Genomic DNA, 18,212 nt, shown 5'->3' on the forward strand with positions numbered 1-18,212 from the left:
GAAAGAGATTGCAGTCCAATCAGATGGATTCTGGACACCAATTGTTCAATTTCAAGTTCAATTGTAGCCTAACAATTTCACAATGTTGTACTGCATCATATACATTTCTCTAAAAGATTGTACTGGCCAGGACACTTTGAGTTGTTGTTTTTTTTTATTTTCATGCAGTTGTCTTGAAAGAGTTCTTTAATTGTGGATCAGTGTTTCCATCATAGATTAGAATTACAAATATTCCTGCCATCAAGAGAAATGAAATACAGAACATTCCCCAAAGAGTTCTCCACATCATATCATATTTAACATCAGCTTAAACCACAGGATACAACTTTATATAATTGTCTTCAAGCTATGGCATTACAATTATTGTGGTTTAGCAAAACCGTGGCACTACCACTTTCTGCTACTGGTATGCAGTCTAATATCTTTTCATCTCACACCATTTTATGTGATATTTTTGATTATTGCAAAAGAAGATGATACTGGAAGTGGTATGAAGCTATAAATATCCTTCATAAAGTTCTTAGTCTACCATTCTGATTGTAATAGGTACTGCCCAATGTGTTGAAATCCTTGGTTATAACTATTATCATATCTTGCTTATTTGTAAACACAAATTTGAGTAAAATGTTGTTCATTCTTTGCCATTTACATCTGACTTTCCCTAGATTATCCTTTTTGATGCAAGATTTACCTATTTGTGTTGCAGAGAAGGTGCAATCAGTGAAGACAGAAAATACACCTACTGTTGTTGCCTTTAGAGATGCAGCAGTTATGCAGATCAAACAAATTTCCCCCTCTCTTGCTCCATGAAAGCCACTAATAGAGGTCTAACCTTCCCATACTTTTTCTCTGATAGAATGATGAACTGCCTCTGTTTTTTTATCTCTGCTGATATGCAATACAATATTATCTAGTTAATATATATCAAATTAGGAAAAATGTGGTTTCCACAGTTTCACTAATTTTCCAATTTGTGTGGACACTGTATAACCATCATGGGAGAGTAATGCAATCAAGCAAATTCCTGAAAATACACATCAGAAAAAATCCAACAAGCTGCAAATCAGACTGCACGTGCACACACGGACACACACACGCACATAAATACACAATCTCTGTCTGAATAAAAAGTGCTTTCTTACCAAGGAATGATTCCAATGGATGCTGATAATGGCTGAATTTCTTCTTCAACTATAGACTGAATTCCTACTTGTATTTTAAGTTTTTTAGAAGGTCTTCCTGAGTGAGTAGATGATAACTGAGTTAATTCTGTATAAGATGATGCATCTGTTGAAATTTGATGATACACTTCAACAGCCACTGATATAAAGCTTGGTCGTAATGTAATTTCTCTGCTAGAAATAATAAAGCCATCTGTAAGCAAATGTACTGTATCATAAAGTCAGCAGGATATCCAATAGAGTAACACTTTTTTAAGATCTTAAACATTTAATTTATTAACAGACAGAAAATTCTGATTCTAATAATGAAAACTGAACATAAGCATATACTACATGTCTGGAATAATTACGTTGAAATAATTACTTAAACAAAAAAAAAGTAGTGACAGAACAGTAGCAGAAAAATTTCAAGAGGAATGCAGGCAGGAGTACATATCAATACGTGAGGCAGAAAATACCATCAAAAACTTGAAATGTGAAAAGGCAGCTGGAGAAGTGATGTTTGACCAAAAATTATCAAATATGGAGGTATTTGATAATTTTGCTAGTTTTGCAGTCAGTGACAATAATGTTATTCAGAGGACTTGGTAAGAAGGTCAAATTCTAGATGATTGGAGTAGAGTCCTGATAGTTCCATCTATAAAAAGGGGAATAAGGCTGAATGTGATAATTACAGAGGAATTTCTCTGCTAAGTGTTGTTCCAAGCAATATTCATGCAAGCCTACTGAGAAGAGGATGAGAAAATGGTTGAAGAGAAACTTAGAGAAGAACAAGCTGGGTTCAGGCCAAATAGAGGTTGTCAAGATCAGATTTTCACTTTCAACAAACAGCTGAGAAATCGTGGGTGATTTGGAAAAGGCATGTGACAAGGTACCCAGTGAAAAGCTTTTCAAAACACTACAATTATATGGGATAAATGAAGCATTATACAGAGCAATGTATATCAGCTGGTCTAGTTGGCTGAGTGGTTAGCATACCTGCTCTCCAACCAACAGGTTTGAATCCTGTTGGGGGCATAGATGTTTGTGATTGTCTTTAATTGGGAGATGACTTTCATCACTCCCACCATTCCACTTATTGGGGACCTGAAGTGTCATGAAAAAGTTACATTTGGTGTCTAGAGCAGGGTTTACCATGGATACGAAGTGCATATTAAAATTGTAATACCATTCATATTGCATTGAGCTATATGATGGATACGAAGTGTAGAGGCGTGATGTATTTTATCCATATTGACGGTGACGTGGTTAAGTTACATATCTGAGACCTGAGTTAGAAAACAAGCACTCAAGCAACAATTAGAGTTCTGAGAAAAATTAGGGGTCATAACATCAATGGGAATCACATTAAAAAAGAAGACATTGGGAAGGAATTTGACATTGTTAGCATTCAAGAATGTGTGAGTAGGGCTAATCTAATACGATATGGTCACTTAAACAAAACAGGAGAAGAATGGTTTACAAAATGTGTTTGATGTTAAGATGGCAGGAAAAAGACCCAAAGGAAGACCAGGGGCTAGGTGAATTGATTCAGTCAGAAGTTCCTTAAAAAACTAAAATGCAAAATCACTCAGAAAATTCTGAGTGATTAAGAATATAAAGGAAAAAACTTTTCAGGAGATGGTTATATTCCCATTTTCCCTTGTGTGTTGAATAGCCTGTAACAGCCAAGGCAGTATTAATAAATTAGCTAAGCATTTTTGATAAATGTCCATAAGTAGAAAGCAATGTGTTGGTACTAAATTTTTTACAAAATTAGAAAAATAATTAGTGAACCATATGATTTACTGAAAACAGCAAACAGCAATGCTTCTGATATTATTTTTTAATATCAATTACGGTGACAAGAGACTGTAGAATTTATAGAACATTGGTGCCATTTGTAAATAGGGATAAAGCAGATAAAACCATTTAATATTCTTTTTTGAATAGATGGGGTTGTATTCCTTGAAACCACTTCAAGAGGAAGGATGTTCCAGAGAACAGAGATAATGAAAGAGGAGGGGGTATGCTCAGTATGTTTGTAGTGGGGCATTTTGCTGCTCGCTTTACAGACTTAAGAGAAAATGAAGGAATGATGGATGCCAGTACAGTGAAGCAATGCTCATGAAAGTACCTCTAGAAACGACATCGGACAGAAACAAACTATCCACGAGACAGTTGAAACAAGACTTTGAGAGAGAAATCTGAAATTAGCCGGGCTACCTTCTTCTGAGGAACATCAAGAATTTTAGAAATGCTTTTCATGCACCATTCCAAACACTACAACACCATTCTAAGGCTGTACATATTTATATAGTTAGTAGCTGGATTGGTTAAAAGTGGCACCTTGAGAAAAAAAAGTGTGAAGGATTTTTTTATTTATTTTATTTTCGGAGGTGTGGGGGGGGGGGGGTTAGATGAAAAGAGGTGAAATTTTGTCTGGTGTTCTAGGTATTATCAGAAATTAGGACAACTGAGATCTGTTTTGAGAGAATGAAGGCACAAATGTGTTTGTTCATAATATTAAAAGTGACTAAAATTGTCCTTGCCTCAATGAAAAAGCATGGAGAACTGTTTAAGCAATGCAAACAATTTTTGTTAAATGAAGAGGAATGGAGTCCTGTTCCCAACAAAATTAGGAATAAGATTTGATTTCAGCAAGAAAATGTAATTTACGTATTTTATATGTAAGCACCTCCGTAGCGCAATTGGATGAAAGATGGTATGTTACTCCCTTTGATTGGAAAAGGCCTAAGTTTGACTCTTGTCATGAAGGAGGAATCTTTATATGGAATTTTTCAGTTGAAGGTGAGTTAACTGATCTCATGTGGAGATAGCAGGGTTTTTTCTCCCAGAAACTTGGGTTTTTCATTATGACACAAAAAATACTAGTGGTGGTGGTAGTAGTGAGCAGTAGATTGTATTGGTGTAGATGATGGAGATGAAGAGTTGTAGAGTAGGTGCTCTCCCTCAATAAGTCATTAGACTCATTGGAGGTGCCACAAAATAATAATAAGAATGTATGAAAGGAAGCATATAGGCAAAACCAGGGTTCTATCCGTTTATCACAATATGCAGATAACGAACAGAGAAAGGAACTGTCAATCAAATTTGTAAAGGTTGGCAAAGCTTAAGATGATAATCTGGTAAATATTCCTCTTTGCCAGACCAAATCAAATATTCTGGAAATGTAAGAGCGACCACACAATTATGTTTCTCCCAACCTTCCCATGGTTTGTGTCCAAAGGTGGGTGGTGATGGCTAAATCCACTGTGGATTGAGTAGCAGAATTCACTGATTAACTGGTAGGCCTCCAAGGTTGCAAAATTTTTCACTTTTAGTGATCCTCCCCGTTACCTTTTTTCTCATAAATTAAATATAGGCTCCTTTCATGCTGTAGGGTAAAAATGTTGGATAAGTATGAAAGATTGAAAGGACAATATAAGATATACATTAATTAAGAGAGACAATTTTTGAGCACAACTGAACCATCAGGACTAGAAAAAACATCAAAACTATTCAGAATTCTTCTGATTTTCTCTGAGAAAACCACAGGAGATCTGGATGTGAGAAAAGTAGAGGAATGGAAGGACAGTAGTTGTAAAACAGTTTGGCAAAGGATCAGAGAGCTCAGCTGCAATTAGCAGAAGGCAGGTTCATTGCACATGAACTTTTCAAATTCATATTTGGATTTATTGATGGGTTTTTTTTCAGCTGTTACAAACTAAACTAAACTGCATTGTGAGCTAAGTTTGTTCATAATATTTTTGTCTTGAGCCATTTGAGATGCTGACTCTTTTTTCTTTCTTTTTTTTTTCATGTCACGTTGGTGAATTAGTGAACAATCTTGGGTTGAGGTGTCACAGAGGAGGGAAAGAGGTCAGAATGGGAGAAGATGGCCTTCATTCCAAAAAAAATGATTTCATTTAATTTATCAGAGCACATGCTTGGATTATGAGATGAGGCAATAATCAAAGCATGGGAAGGAAGAGACGAAAAGGCACTAGTATAATATCACAGAATATGAAACGAGCTACTAAGAAGAAGGCTGATATTCACAATATATTTGGAAGAAAAGAGCTTATGAATAGATCAAAGGTGTTACCAGAATACTAAGGATTATTTGATATTCTGACAGCTAAGTTGACAATTTGCATTAGACTATTTAACAGCAAATACTTTGGCATTTTTTCTGGTTGATCAGAGAAACTAAAAGGGAGCTTAATTTGAATTGTAGACATTAAAACACCCAAGAAAAACTATATCATAGTTGGTGAATTTGGGTTGTAATAAAATATTGTTTCAAATAAAAATATTCAGAGGTCAGTAGTTGAAAGAATTTGGAGAGCAATAAAAAGCAGAAAATGAATGCAACAACGGGACAAGAAATTTTGACCCGAAAAAAGATCAAAAAGATGGTATTCTAGGCTTAGCATTCTCTGGCATGGGTATGTATAGATGTCAGAACTGACAAATGCTCAAGCATTCCCTTGTATACAGTTAAAGGATGGTGAATGTAGTTCATAGAAGTGAGAAGATAGTTGCTAAAGCTTCTACCAGTTGAAGTTCTGTTTAAATGTTTAAAAAATAAGTTTTGGTGTAGATATCAGTTAAAGGATGGTGCACATTGAAATTTAATCTATGTAGAGGCTACAAATATTAGTGAAGTGGATCTTTTTTTGGGATGGATTTTTGTTTATGTTTTTATGTGACTTCTGCACACAAAAGGTTGTAAACCTATAGTACATTGGTATCATGGGTGCACTAAGAACTTTTTGTCCCTATTTTTTTATTAATTTTTCTGTCCCAGAAAAATGAATACACACTTTTACAGCTCATAACTCATTAAATTTTCATTCTTTTCAGGTGTAACTGATTTGAAATAATGGCTGAAATGAGACTAAGCTTTGAGAAAAGGAAATTTATCCTAAAGTGCTACCGGAAGTGGAGTGCAAAGACAGTTTAGAAGTGGGGGCTTCAAAGAGATCCACCAACACAACTCATCATTACTTGAATTAGAGATAAATTTGAAGCAGATGGAACTGTTCAAGACATCCAAAAGAAGCATTCCATACAACCGCAGATGTCCATAAGAGAAAATGAGCTGCTGGAAACTTACCGCATCTCCAAGAAAAGCTGTTTGGAAAGCGGCTCATGAGACAGGAATTTCAAAATTGAGCATTCATCGCATTTTGAAGCATGTCCATTTGAAAAATTTTATTCCAACATTAGTCCACACCCTCAATGAAGATGATTCTGACTGGAGAGTTGAACTTTGTGAGTGGTACTTGGCAAAATGTACAGAGGATGCATAGTTTTCAAACAAAATTGTTTGGAGCAATGAGGCCACATTTAAGTTAAATGGCTCAATTAATTACCACAATTGCAGCTGCTGGGCAACAGAGAATCTGCATGTTATGATGGAACACCATGTGAACTTACCAGGGGTTACAGTGTGGTGTGGATTGCCAGCATTGGGCTTAACTGGACATTCTTTTTTGACAGCACTGTCACTGACTGGTGTCATTTATTTGAATTTGCTGCAGAAATCTGTCATGTCATGCATTCAAGAGAAGTCTGGGGGATGAGGAGTTTATTTCCAGCTAGATGGAGCACCTCCCCACTACCCATCATGATGTGTGAGCATATCTTCACAAAAATCTACTGAACAGATTGATGTAGCACTGAATATCCCCCCCCCCATGTACACCAGACCTGATGCCACTGGGACTTTTTTCCCCGTTGGGACACATCAAAGATAAGGTTTATGCAAAAAACAAGCAACAATCAATGAACTGGAAGCAGCAATTGAAAGAGAATGCGCCAAAATACTAAATGAAATCATTTCACATGTTTGCAATTCCCCTGGTCCTCGTTATCAGCAGAGCCTGGTTCAGAATGGCCATCAGTTTGAACACTTGCAATTACTTAAAAAGATTGCACATTTATCTTCTTTAATTTGGATTATAAAACTTAGATGTACATAAACAGGGACACCATGTATATATGTTATATTATTTTATATAAATTTTTTGTATTTATATATATATATATTTTATTATTATATAAGTAAACTGGATATTAAATCCAGCATTATTCCAAAGCCAAATGTAGAAACTATGAAAGTTTCATAAAAAAAAAAAGTTGACAAGAAAGCTTACAGGAATACACTCACCCGCATTCACAAGCTGCCCTAGTGTAGACCACTTAAAAGACATGAGCATTTGCCCAGGCATAAATTTGCATCGCCGAGCTGAAGCCTTTTGGCTTTGTATTTTAGTAAATACTTTTACGCACCAGCCGAGAGTTCACTTATGAAAAATACACCTCTCTGACATTTCAAGTTCCTTAGTACTGAATGAGAATTTTTGCTCTCTTAAGGTTTCTGCCTGGTCTCTGCAGAGAACCAACCAGTTTGAAACAGCTGTCAGGCCAGTGAAACCTTAGCAAAATGGACCAATAGAAGGCAAATATATGGACCATTTTGCTAAGGTTTCACTGGCCTGACAGCTGTTTCGAACTGGTTGGTTCTCTGCAGAGACCAGGCAGAAACCTTAAGAGAGCAAAAATTCTCATTCAGTACTAAGGAACTTGAAATGTCAGAGAGGTGTATTTTTCATAAGTGAACTCTCGGCTGGTGCGTAAAAGTATTTACTAAAATACAAAGCCAAAAGGCTTCAGCTCGGCGATGCAAATTTATATAGTAAAGTGGATATTAAATCCAGCATTATTTCAAAGCCAAATGTAAAAACTATGAAAGTTTCATTAAAAAAAAAAAAAAAAAAGTTGACCAGAGAGCATATGGGAATACACTCGCCGGCATTCATGAGTTGCCCTAGGTGAACCACTTAGAAGACATGAGAGCTTGCCCAAGCGGCCATATAATCACCTTCTACTGGTCCATTTTGATAAATTTGCATCGTCAAACTGAAGCCTTTTGGCTTTTTATTTTAGTAAATACTTTTATGCACCGACCGAGAGTTCGCTAAAGAAAAATACACTTCTCCGACATTACAAGTTCCTTAGTACTGAATGAGAGTTTTTGCTCTCTTAAGGTTTATCCCTGGTCTCTGAGGAGAACCAACCAGTTCGAAACAGCTGTCAGGCCAGTGAAACCTTATCAAAATGGACCAACAGAAGACGAATATATGCAAGAATACTTGAGAAAAGGTTGAGAAGAATTGTGGAAGGGAAACTTTGTGAAGAAAAGCTGGATTCAGGCCAAAACGAGGCGGCTGTCAGGATCAGATTTTCACTTTATGACAAACAGTTGAGAAATCATAGGAATATAACAAAGATCTGTATTTAAATTTTATAGACCTACAAAAGGCATATGACAAGGTGCCAAGAGAAATGCTACAGTTATGTGGTGTCAATGAGGCATTATATCAAGCAATATTTAGTCTTCATTTGAGTTGAAAGTCAGCAGTTAGAATTGAAGGAAGCACAGAAAGATGGTTTGATGTTAAATCTGGTACCAGACAAGGATGTACATTATTCCCTCTGTTATTCATTATCTATATCACATTATACCTAAAAAAATTGAAAACAATCAAATGTGAAGAATACAGAACAATCACTCTGATCAGTCAGATAGCAAAAGTTATGTTATATATCATCCTAGAAAGAAATATACATAAAATCAAAATGGAAATTAATGAAACACAATCTAATTTCCAGGAAAATAAAGGAACTAGAGAAGGACTCTTCAACATTAGAACTATTATAGAAAGATATCTGTAGAAGCAGAAAGAAATCTACTTATGTTTTATTGACTACACAAAGGCTTTTGACAATATACAACATGAACAACTAATCAAATGCATCAGAAATTTAAGAGTAGATGGTAAAGATACCAGAATACTGATAAATCTATATCGGGAACAAACTGCCTCAATAAAAATATCAAGAGAAATCTCAGAGGAATTCCCAGTAAAGAAGGGTGTCGGACAAGGCTGTGTTCTTTCTCCTATATTGTTTAACCTCTATACTGAAAATATCTTCCAGCAATTAGAAGAATTCAAAGGAGTCAGCATAGGAGGCAGGAATATAAACAACTTAAAATATGCAGATGATACAGTACTGCCAGCTGAAAATAAAAAAAGATCTTCAAAACCTACTAGAAGAGACGCTGAAGCTAAGTGAAAAATATGGACTTAATTTCAACTTCAAAAAAAACAAAACCATGCTGGTAACAAGAGAAAAAGGGAAAATACCCGATATAAATATTAAGATAAGAGGAAATACTTTAGATCAAGTAGAGAGTTATATATATTTGTGTCAACTAATTACAGATAATGGAAAGTGTGATAAGGAAATATTAAGAAGAATAGAAATTGCTACATCAACCTTCATTAGCATGAAAAACATTCTGACCTCAAGGGAAATTCACACAAAAACAAGAATTAGGCTATCCAAATGCTACGTATGATCAACACTGCTATATGGAGCAGAAAACTGGACAATATCAAAATAGTGTGAAAATAAACTAAAAGCCTTTGAGATGTGGATCCTCAGAAGAATTCTTAGTCCCATGGACTGCCAAAAAAACTAATTTAGAAATATTAGAGATGGAAATAAAGGAACTAGAGAAGGACTTAATATGGAAACTGTGGTCCTGAGGAAAAATAACATCAGCAGAATGGAGGTAGTGGAGATGAGAATGCTTAGGTGAATGTGCAGTGTGAGCAGAAAGGATCGTCTGAGAAATGACTATGTAAGGGGAACGGTGAAAGTTACGAACTTAGGAGCAAAGATACAGGAGGCTAGATTGAGATGGTTTGGTCACATGATGAGGAGGGAGGAAGAGTATGTGGGAAGAGGAAGCACAGATGGCCAAAGAGGAGATGGAGAGAGATGGTGGAGGAGGATTTGAGGATGAAGAACTTGGATGTGGCTACAGCCCAAGACAGGAGGTTGTGGAGAAGACTCACCACAAACAGTGACCCTAGAAGAAGAAGAGATGATCGGAGAAGATAGGAATCTGTTGAAAACCATTAAGAAAAGGAAAACCACCTACCTTGGTCACATATTAAGGCATGAATCCCCACAAAAAACACTTCTAGAAGCAATGATACAAGGAAAAAGAAGAAGAGGAAGACAAAAAAACAGATTGGATGCAAAATATTAAGGACTGTACCTTTTTGTCCTATGAAGAATGCAAAAAAGAAACACAAAACCGTACATGATGGAAGCTCATGGTAGTCAACCTCCTGGAAGGAGATGACATCTGACAAACAAATATCACATTATGAAAGAAAGTGGTATTAAACCTAATATCAAAATTGGATATGTTAATCTCAGCTCTTTACTTTACGCGGATGATGTTATACTTCTACATAAATCCAGTACAAGCCTGCAAGATTCCCTGACTGAATTGAATAACTGCTGTAATAGATTTGGTATGAGGTCAGCAATAACAAGGCAAAGACAATGAAAATAGGAAGAAAGATTGAAAATGTCAACTGCATTGTGAATAGAGAACCTATAGAATAAGTAAAACATTTCAGCTACTTAGGCACATTTTTTAGTGAAGATGGTAAATTAAATATGGAAATAGGCAACAGAATCAACAAAGCAGGTATGGTATGAAGACAACTGAATAAATTTATATGGAATAAGAGAGAAATTAGCCATAACATTAAATTAGCTACAAATTAGCCATAACATTAATTAGTGACAAGACAGTGTTCAAACCAATTTTAACTTATGGATCTGAGAGCTGGGTTAGAAATAAAACACTTGACCAAAGACTAGCGACCACAGATATGAGAGTTCCTGAGAAAGATTACGGATGTGAACAGATGGCATCAATGGCCATATCATATTAAAAACGAGGATATTAGGAAAGAACTTGACATTGTTAGCATACAGGAATGTGTTAACAGAGCTAATCTTTGGAGGTATTCACTTAGACAGAATGGGAGAAAAAAGATTAGGAAAAAAAAACCAAAGTAGGGTATTCCAGTCGATGGTACTATTCTCTGAGCAAAAGCCCTTGAAGTTGCTGCGAGGTTGGGGATTAATGGTTTTACTGCATCAAATGGATGGATTGATTTTCAAGACTTGTCACAATATTGTGTATAATCAAGTGTGTGTGGAGAAAGTAATAGTGTTGCAGGGGAAACTGTAAACCAGTGCAAAAATGAACTAAAGACTATTGTTCAGGACTATGAACCGAAAAATATTTTTAATGTTGATGAAATTGGGCTCTTTTATAACATTCTGCCAAATAAAACATTGTTTTAGAGGAGAGAAGTGTCACGGTGGAAAACTCAGCAAGCAGAGGGTAACTGTTTTGCTCATGGTCAATGTTGATGGATCAGAAAAATTACCTCTGCTGGTTATTGGTAAATTTAAAAAGCCAAAGTGTTTTAAGAACGTGAAAAATCTGCCTACTAAGTATGATGCCAACAGCAGAGCATGAATGACCAGCAACATCTTCACATCCACCATGCATGCTCTGGATGCTAAAATGAGGGCAAATCACTACAAAATACTATTACTGCTAGACAAATGTCCTGCACACCCTGAAGATCTGCAGCTCAGAAACATTAGATTAGTGTTCTTTCCCACTAATTGTATAAGTGAGCTTCAGTCATTGGATCTGAGTATCATCCATGCATTTAAATGGAAATATAGCAAAATGCTTGTTGAAAAAGTGTGTTTATGCATGATAATGGTATGGAATCAAAACAAATGACCATATCAATCCTTGATGCCATGCATTATGAGGCCAAAGCATGATTGCATATTACTCCTGAAACCATATCCAACTGTTTCCGGAAGGCAGGAGTTAAGTTTGTGGAAGAGGAGGAACAACTACAGGAGGAAGAAGAAGATATGTCAGAGCCCAACAACTGGTATGCGATGGATGAGTGTTCATTTCAAGACTATGTTGATGCTGGTGTGATCACATCAATGGTACCAAGTGTAGAAGACATCCTTTCCAACCACCTCGGTGAAGAAGAAGAAGAAGTGGTTGAAGAAGACTGTGATCAAGAACCTACCATTCCTACTAGTAAAGAAGCAGTGGAAGCTATCTCTGTTTTGAGGCAGTATATTGCAAGTGCATCAGGAGATGATGGGGCATTTAATGCCTTAAATACCATGGAGAGGCAAGATTTTTTTAAATAGATAAATGTAAGTAATTGTAAATTCATTTATTTTCAGTTATTAAATTTTATAATCTAGTATGTAGAGTCACATACTAGCAGTAAGTCATCTTTTAGCCTTTTTTTTTTAACGTTTTTTACATTTCCTGTTATTTACACTTTTTTCCATCAGTCCCCTGGAAAGTGTAAGAAAAGGGGTTTTACTGTATGTATATATAACATTGAACTTTTTGAGCCACTTTAGGCTTGAGGTTGTGGGCTAACACTGGGCAATGAAATTCATCTCCCACCTGAAGATGATCACAAATATCCATTTCCATAACAGAATTCCCACCTGCATCCTGCTGGTTAAAGAGCAGCTATGATAAACCACTCGACCAACCAGGCCAGCAAATTTTAGCTATCTTTTATATTTTTTTTTGCTGGACTTTTATTTTTCTTAGATTTAGAGTTGGATTTTTGTTGTTTTTCATGCTTTTTTCTTCATTTTTTAAAATAAAAAGTACACATCGCATGTGGTTGTCTAGTCGGTTTGCCTGCCACCTCTGTATGAGATTAGCTAACTCGTCTTCAGATGAAAAGTCTTGATAAAGGTTCCTTGTATCCTAGATGGGTTGCGAACCCAGTTCTTTCCATCCAAAGGACACTGTCAAAACCGACTAATCTATAGACACAGGACACCACACGAATAAGGATTAACCACCCTGTTCCATCGAATCTGTTCTGAAAGCCTGTGTGGTATAGTGTAGGGTCTATATATAACTCAGTGTAAAACAAGAGAAAGAAGAAAGAAAGAAATAAAAGATGTTTTTTCTTTATTTAGAAGCAGAGAGAGAGAGAGAGAGATACTGCAATTATTACTCACTTTACTTCAATTTTCATAGGTGGTGGATTTTTGTTACATTAGCAATTTGATCAGATTTTTGTTATTTTTCATGCTTTTTTTTTATCACCAGAATGAAACTGCTAATAAAAGGGTTCTCTTTGTGTCCTAAATCTTTTAGACTAACACCTCTTGCAGATATAACCACATAGAAAACTGAATTAATAAATAAATCAAATTTGTTTATTAGAAAAATAACATTTTGCAAACAGACCATACTGCATCTGAAAAATAGGCAATTCATGTGTTCTACTTTACATCAGTCATCATACCAGCTATGACTTTTTTATACATCAATAAATATACACATTGTCTAGTGAAATTGAAATAACACAACAAACATAACATAGCATGCTTATTTTGTTTAGGAGCACCCTCAAGTTTTGAATTTGCTTGCTTAGACCTTAGATAATGCATTTTGAAAAACATATCTTGAAATTATATTTAGGGTGGAACTGCTGTACTTCATACTCCTATCTTCATTAACCAGACAGTTTAACAGACAGTGTTATGGATAATTATTTTAAAGATTCAAGAACAGAGCTAAACAACCATAAAACAATAAGTTAAAAATGAATTAAAAACAATAAACTGTAAAAGATTAAAGGATAAAGATTAAAAATATGAAGAAATAATTAAAAACACAAGAAATGGATAAATTATTTCTCCACATTATTCATCAAATTTGAAGGAAAATGTTGATGGTAAGTTAGTAATAACTTAAACCTTTCGTGTGGTATTATCATAGTATCCCGTGCATCCCTTGTTACACATTAGGAATTCGATGACAATGAGTTAAGTATAAGCGCTGATAATCAGAAAAAAGACTGTTTGTTGCTTTGTTCAACAAGCAAAAGCTTAAAACGAGATTTCATTTATAATATTATAAATCTGGATTATGAATATTGTTGCTGATGTTAATAGAAAGCCACACACAATACAATACAATAATAATAAAAAAAAAAATACCTGATTAAACTGTAGTGATTTCAAAACATACCTAGAGGAATATTTACTTCTGTTTGAAAAATTCTGCAATTCTGTAATAATTAATTCATAAATTTTAAAAAGATGATTTTTCCACTGTGTCCAATCATGTGCAAAAGCACCTTCCTCGACAGTTCTAATACCAAGAGGATGGTGTAATGCTAACTGTATCCGAAAAAATTCCAATATTTTCTCCTGAAAAAAAAAAAAGAAAAAAAAGTTAACGACAGGTAATATTATGTATAAGTAATGATAAGTAATAATATCATTCTATGATTTTCATTGTTTCATCCATATACCACTTTCCATAAGATGAAATTAGCTCTCCCTGACTCTTTATTTATTCCTTCTCTTTTCAATGATTAAAAGTATTTTCCTTCATATATGATTTGACTCTAACTGACAATCTTCCTTTATATTATCAAACTCAACTATAATTACAGTTTCAACAAACCCTTAATGTTTTGAAATTATCAAATTATATATACAACTCAAACAGTATCCAAAAAAAAAAAAAAAGTTTAAAACTATAGCTGTAGTATACCAGAAGTACCATCTGAATATTGAATATAACTGGTTTTTCTGGTACAAAAAAATACTAAAATAGGCAATCTCCTGCTAAATAATAAATACAGTTTAGATTATATTCAGGCAACAGTGATCAGGGAAAGGAAGAATTAGCAATAGCATTTGGCACCACACACAAAATTCTTGATTGTCAGCAAATTTCAAGTAGCATAAGGGAAAATATCAAAATGAGTAATTGAATAATATGACTTATTTGTGCAAATGGATCCCAGAGATTCTACTAAGAAAGAAATAGATGAATTTTTTTTGAGTCATTAGAAAAGGCAGCTGACATAAGGAAAGTGGAAAAGCTAGTCCTTGTTGGAGATCTAAACAGTAGGAAATGGATTCCAGGCATATAGAAATGTTTTTTGGAAAATTGGAAAAAGTGCTAAGCTAATATTAATGATCATTACCAGATGGATTTCTGTTCAGCACATGGATTAGTGATAACTAGTCTATGTCCAGAACAGAACTACTTCATATGGAGAGAAAACAAGAAAAAAAGAAAAGATTTATTGACTATGCTATAGTTGATAATCATATCTTCAAACTGGTTCAAAATACAAGAGCAGACAGGGGATCTGAAATTGGAAGTCATCATTTTTAAGCAAGATAAAAATGAATATAATACTGAAAAGAAAAATATGTAAAACAGTTTTCAAGAATTAAAGTCAAGCAACTTTTAGAAGTGAACTGTAGTCAACTATAGAAATATTAATCAAGAAAAAAAAATTAAAATTTGAAGGAAAAAAACATTGGACTCTCAGTGGCAAATAGAAAAAAAACAGCTATGGAGGTATGCAGTGGGAATTGTCTGCAAGAAAAGAATAAAAGACTGGTGTAAGAATTTGGAATGGTGGTGCACCCAAAGCACCACTAATATTGCTTGATGGTATTCAGAAGACCTTACTTTGGATTGCCATCATGGAACATAATCGAAAAAACCACTTTGCTTCACTGACGCAAATACAACTACATAGGATGTTTCCTTGAATCTGCCTCTGCATGAAAAACAATAAACCAGAGTAAATTTCATCATCATTAAATTCCCGTTATGTAGCAGAATGGCAAATATAGCAACAAGCAAGAAAAATTGTGGAAGGGAAGCTTGGAGAAGAGCAAGCCAGATTCATGCCAAATAGATTTTGACAGGAATCAGAATTTCACTTTAAGACAAATAGTTCTGAAATCATAGAAGTATAAAAAGATCTATATTTAAGTTTTGTACATCTGGAAAAGGCATATGATAAGGTACCAAGAAACACGTTCATAATGCTACAGTTATATGATGAACTGGAACATTATATCAAGCAATTCTTCTTCATCTTCCTCTACGCGTTTATCCTGCTTCCACTGCAGGGTCTGCGTGTTACATTTTGATGTGATTTTTTGTTAGTACAACCCCCAACCGGCCTGTCGCCAAGCCTGCCACTGGGGGGGAGGGATGTATTTTTTGACTGTAGCAGTGTGTGTTCATGGGACCGGTTTGCCTGCTTGCAGGATGAAAAACCCCAGGTAAACTGGGGAGAAAAACCCTGCTGTCCATGCCCAAGACCAGCTAACTTGGCTATGGCTGAGAAAGATCCTTAAGCTCCTCACTTCGTAGACAGGAATCGAACCTAGGACACTCCTGCCCCAGGCATATGGTTGCGAAGCACATAGCCACTAGGCTAACCGCACGGACTAACATTATATCATTATATCAAGCAATACTTAGTCTATATTTCAGTCGTAAGTCAGCAGTTAGAATTGTAGGAAGTGGAGACAGATGGTTTTATGTTAAATCAGGTGTGAGACAAGGGTGGACATTATCTCCACTGTTATTTCATTACCTGTATGGATCACATTATGAACAAAAGTGGTATTAAACCTGATATCAGAATTGATGTTATTAATCTCAGCTCTTTACTTCATGCAGATGATGTTATACTTCTAAATAAATCCAGTACAAGTCTGCAGATTCCTTGACTAATTTGAACAATTCTTGTAATAAAGTTGATATGAACAGCAATAAAAAGAAAAAGACAATGAAAATAAGCAGAAACATTGAAAACCTCAACTGTATCCTGAATGGTGAACCTATAGAACAAGTAAAACGTTTCAGTTATTTTTTAGTGAAGATGGCAAATTAGATATGAAAATATACAACAGAATTAGTGAAGCTGGTATGGCAGGAAGTCAACTGAATAAATTTATATGGAAAAAGAGAAAAATTAGTCAAAACATTGATGTGTTGGTCTTCTGCTTTGTAGGTTTTGATAAATCATCCACATTTGCAAACATTTCTAATTTTTGTTGCTTTACCTTTTTTGTTCCACAACTCTAGCTTTTTACAAAAAGCATTATTTTATAAAACTTTTTACAAAATCACTCATTTCTAAGATATGTGTATTTTTTCCTTGAAGTTGCAGGTTAAATATACAAGAAAACCTCGCTTAATGCAAATTCGATATGCGCAATAATCAGTTAGTGCGAGTGAGTGAAATGATACTATTTCCCACTTTAAGCGAGAGATTAATCAATTAATGTGATTTTTTTTACATTTTGCAAAATTTTTTGTTGCCAATTTGCAGCGAGTGGCAGTACTTTTCGATGTAGCAGCCAGCAGGAGGCGATACTCGGCAGTTGACTCAAAGCTATCATCGCAAGTGCACGTGCAATTTTTGTTCTCTTGCTCAAAAACTTTTCCTTCCTTTTGTTTTAATTTAGATACCTATAAGGCTTTATTATATCCAACTCCTGATAAGGAAAAGAGAAAGACTGATAAAGAAAGTTGCAGTAATAAAGGAGTCGTGTGGCAGAAGATCTTATCTCACTGTGCAAATGATTTCATTGGGTTTAATAACCCAGCTGATAACATTATTAAAGAAATCAGCACAATTGAAAAAGAACCTTGGATTTAATGAACTGGATAACGAAGATGTGAGAAACTTGCTCGATTCTCATTCAGAACAGTTAAGCAAGAATGATCTCCTTCAACTAGAAGAACAGCATGCATACGAAGAAGCAGAAGAAGAAGAAGATAAGGAGTGCGAACAAGAAGAGAACGTTGCAACTAAGAAGCTAACTGGAGTAGAATCTGAGCTAGTCTTCAATCACATTGAGTATGCTAAGGAAATTTTGTTTGATACTAATTCGGATATGGAATGAAGCTTCGAAGTCTGCCAAAATCTTAATAAAGTGATCGCCAGCTATCACAAGTTGCATGACAAGATGAAAAAGACGAGTACTATTCAAACATCTTTACTTCATTTTTTGTGCAAAATAACTCAATCAAATGTTTAGACATTAAATAAAAAGTTAAGCAATTGATTTTTATTAACTTTGATGATTTTATCCTCTAATATAATATAATATAGATTTACAGATAATTTTTTTTTCAAATTTATGCTAACTGATGGATGAATTATAATGATTCCTATTGTTTATTGCAGGGTTTCCCAATGTGTTCTGCAGAAAGTGAATAAGTGTTCCGTGAGAAGTTCTCCTCGAATT

General features: G+C 34.9%; 1 protein-coding gene across 1 annotated transcript in view; it reads right to left on the reverse strand.

Moving 5' to 3' along the window:
* The window catches only part of LOC150096080 (serine-protein kinase ATM-like), a 250,619-nt gene that overhangs the window by 155,025 nt on the left and 77,382 nt on the right, over positions 1–18,212 (reverse strand). Inside the window, exons 8-9 of the mRNA XM_090409613.1 lie at positions 14,161–14,342; positions 1,143–1,355 (exon numbers count right to left, since the gene is read on the reverse strand). Of these exons, the coding sequence (XP_090265739.1) occupies positions 1,143–1,355; positions 14,161–14,342 (395 nt within the window). The remainder of the gene's footprint in view (positions 1–1,142; positions 1,356–14,160; positions 14,343–18,212) is intronic.

Source organism: Typopeltis vanoorti, chromosome 19 (genome assembly GCF_054136105.1).
Source record: "Typopeltis vanoorti isolate ZY-2024b chromosome 19, IOZ_Tvanoo_1.0, whole genome shotgun sequence".
Lineage (NCBI taxonomy): Eukaryota > Metazoa > Arthropoda > Arachnida > Uropygi > Thelyphonidae > Typopeltis > Typopeltis vanoorti.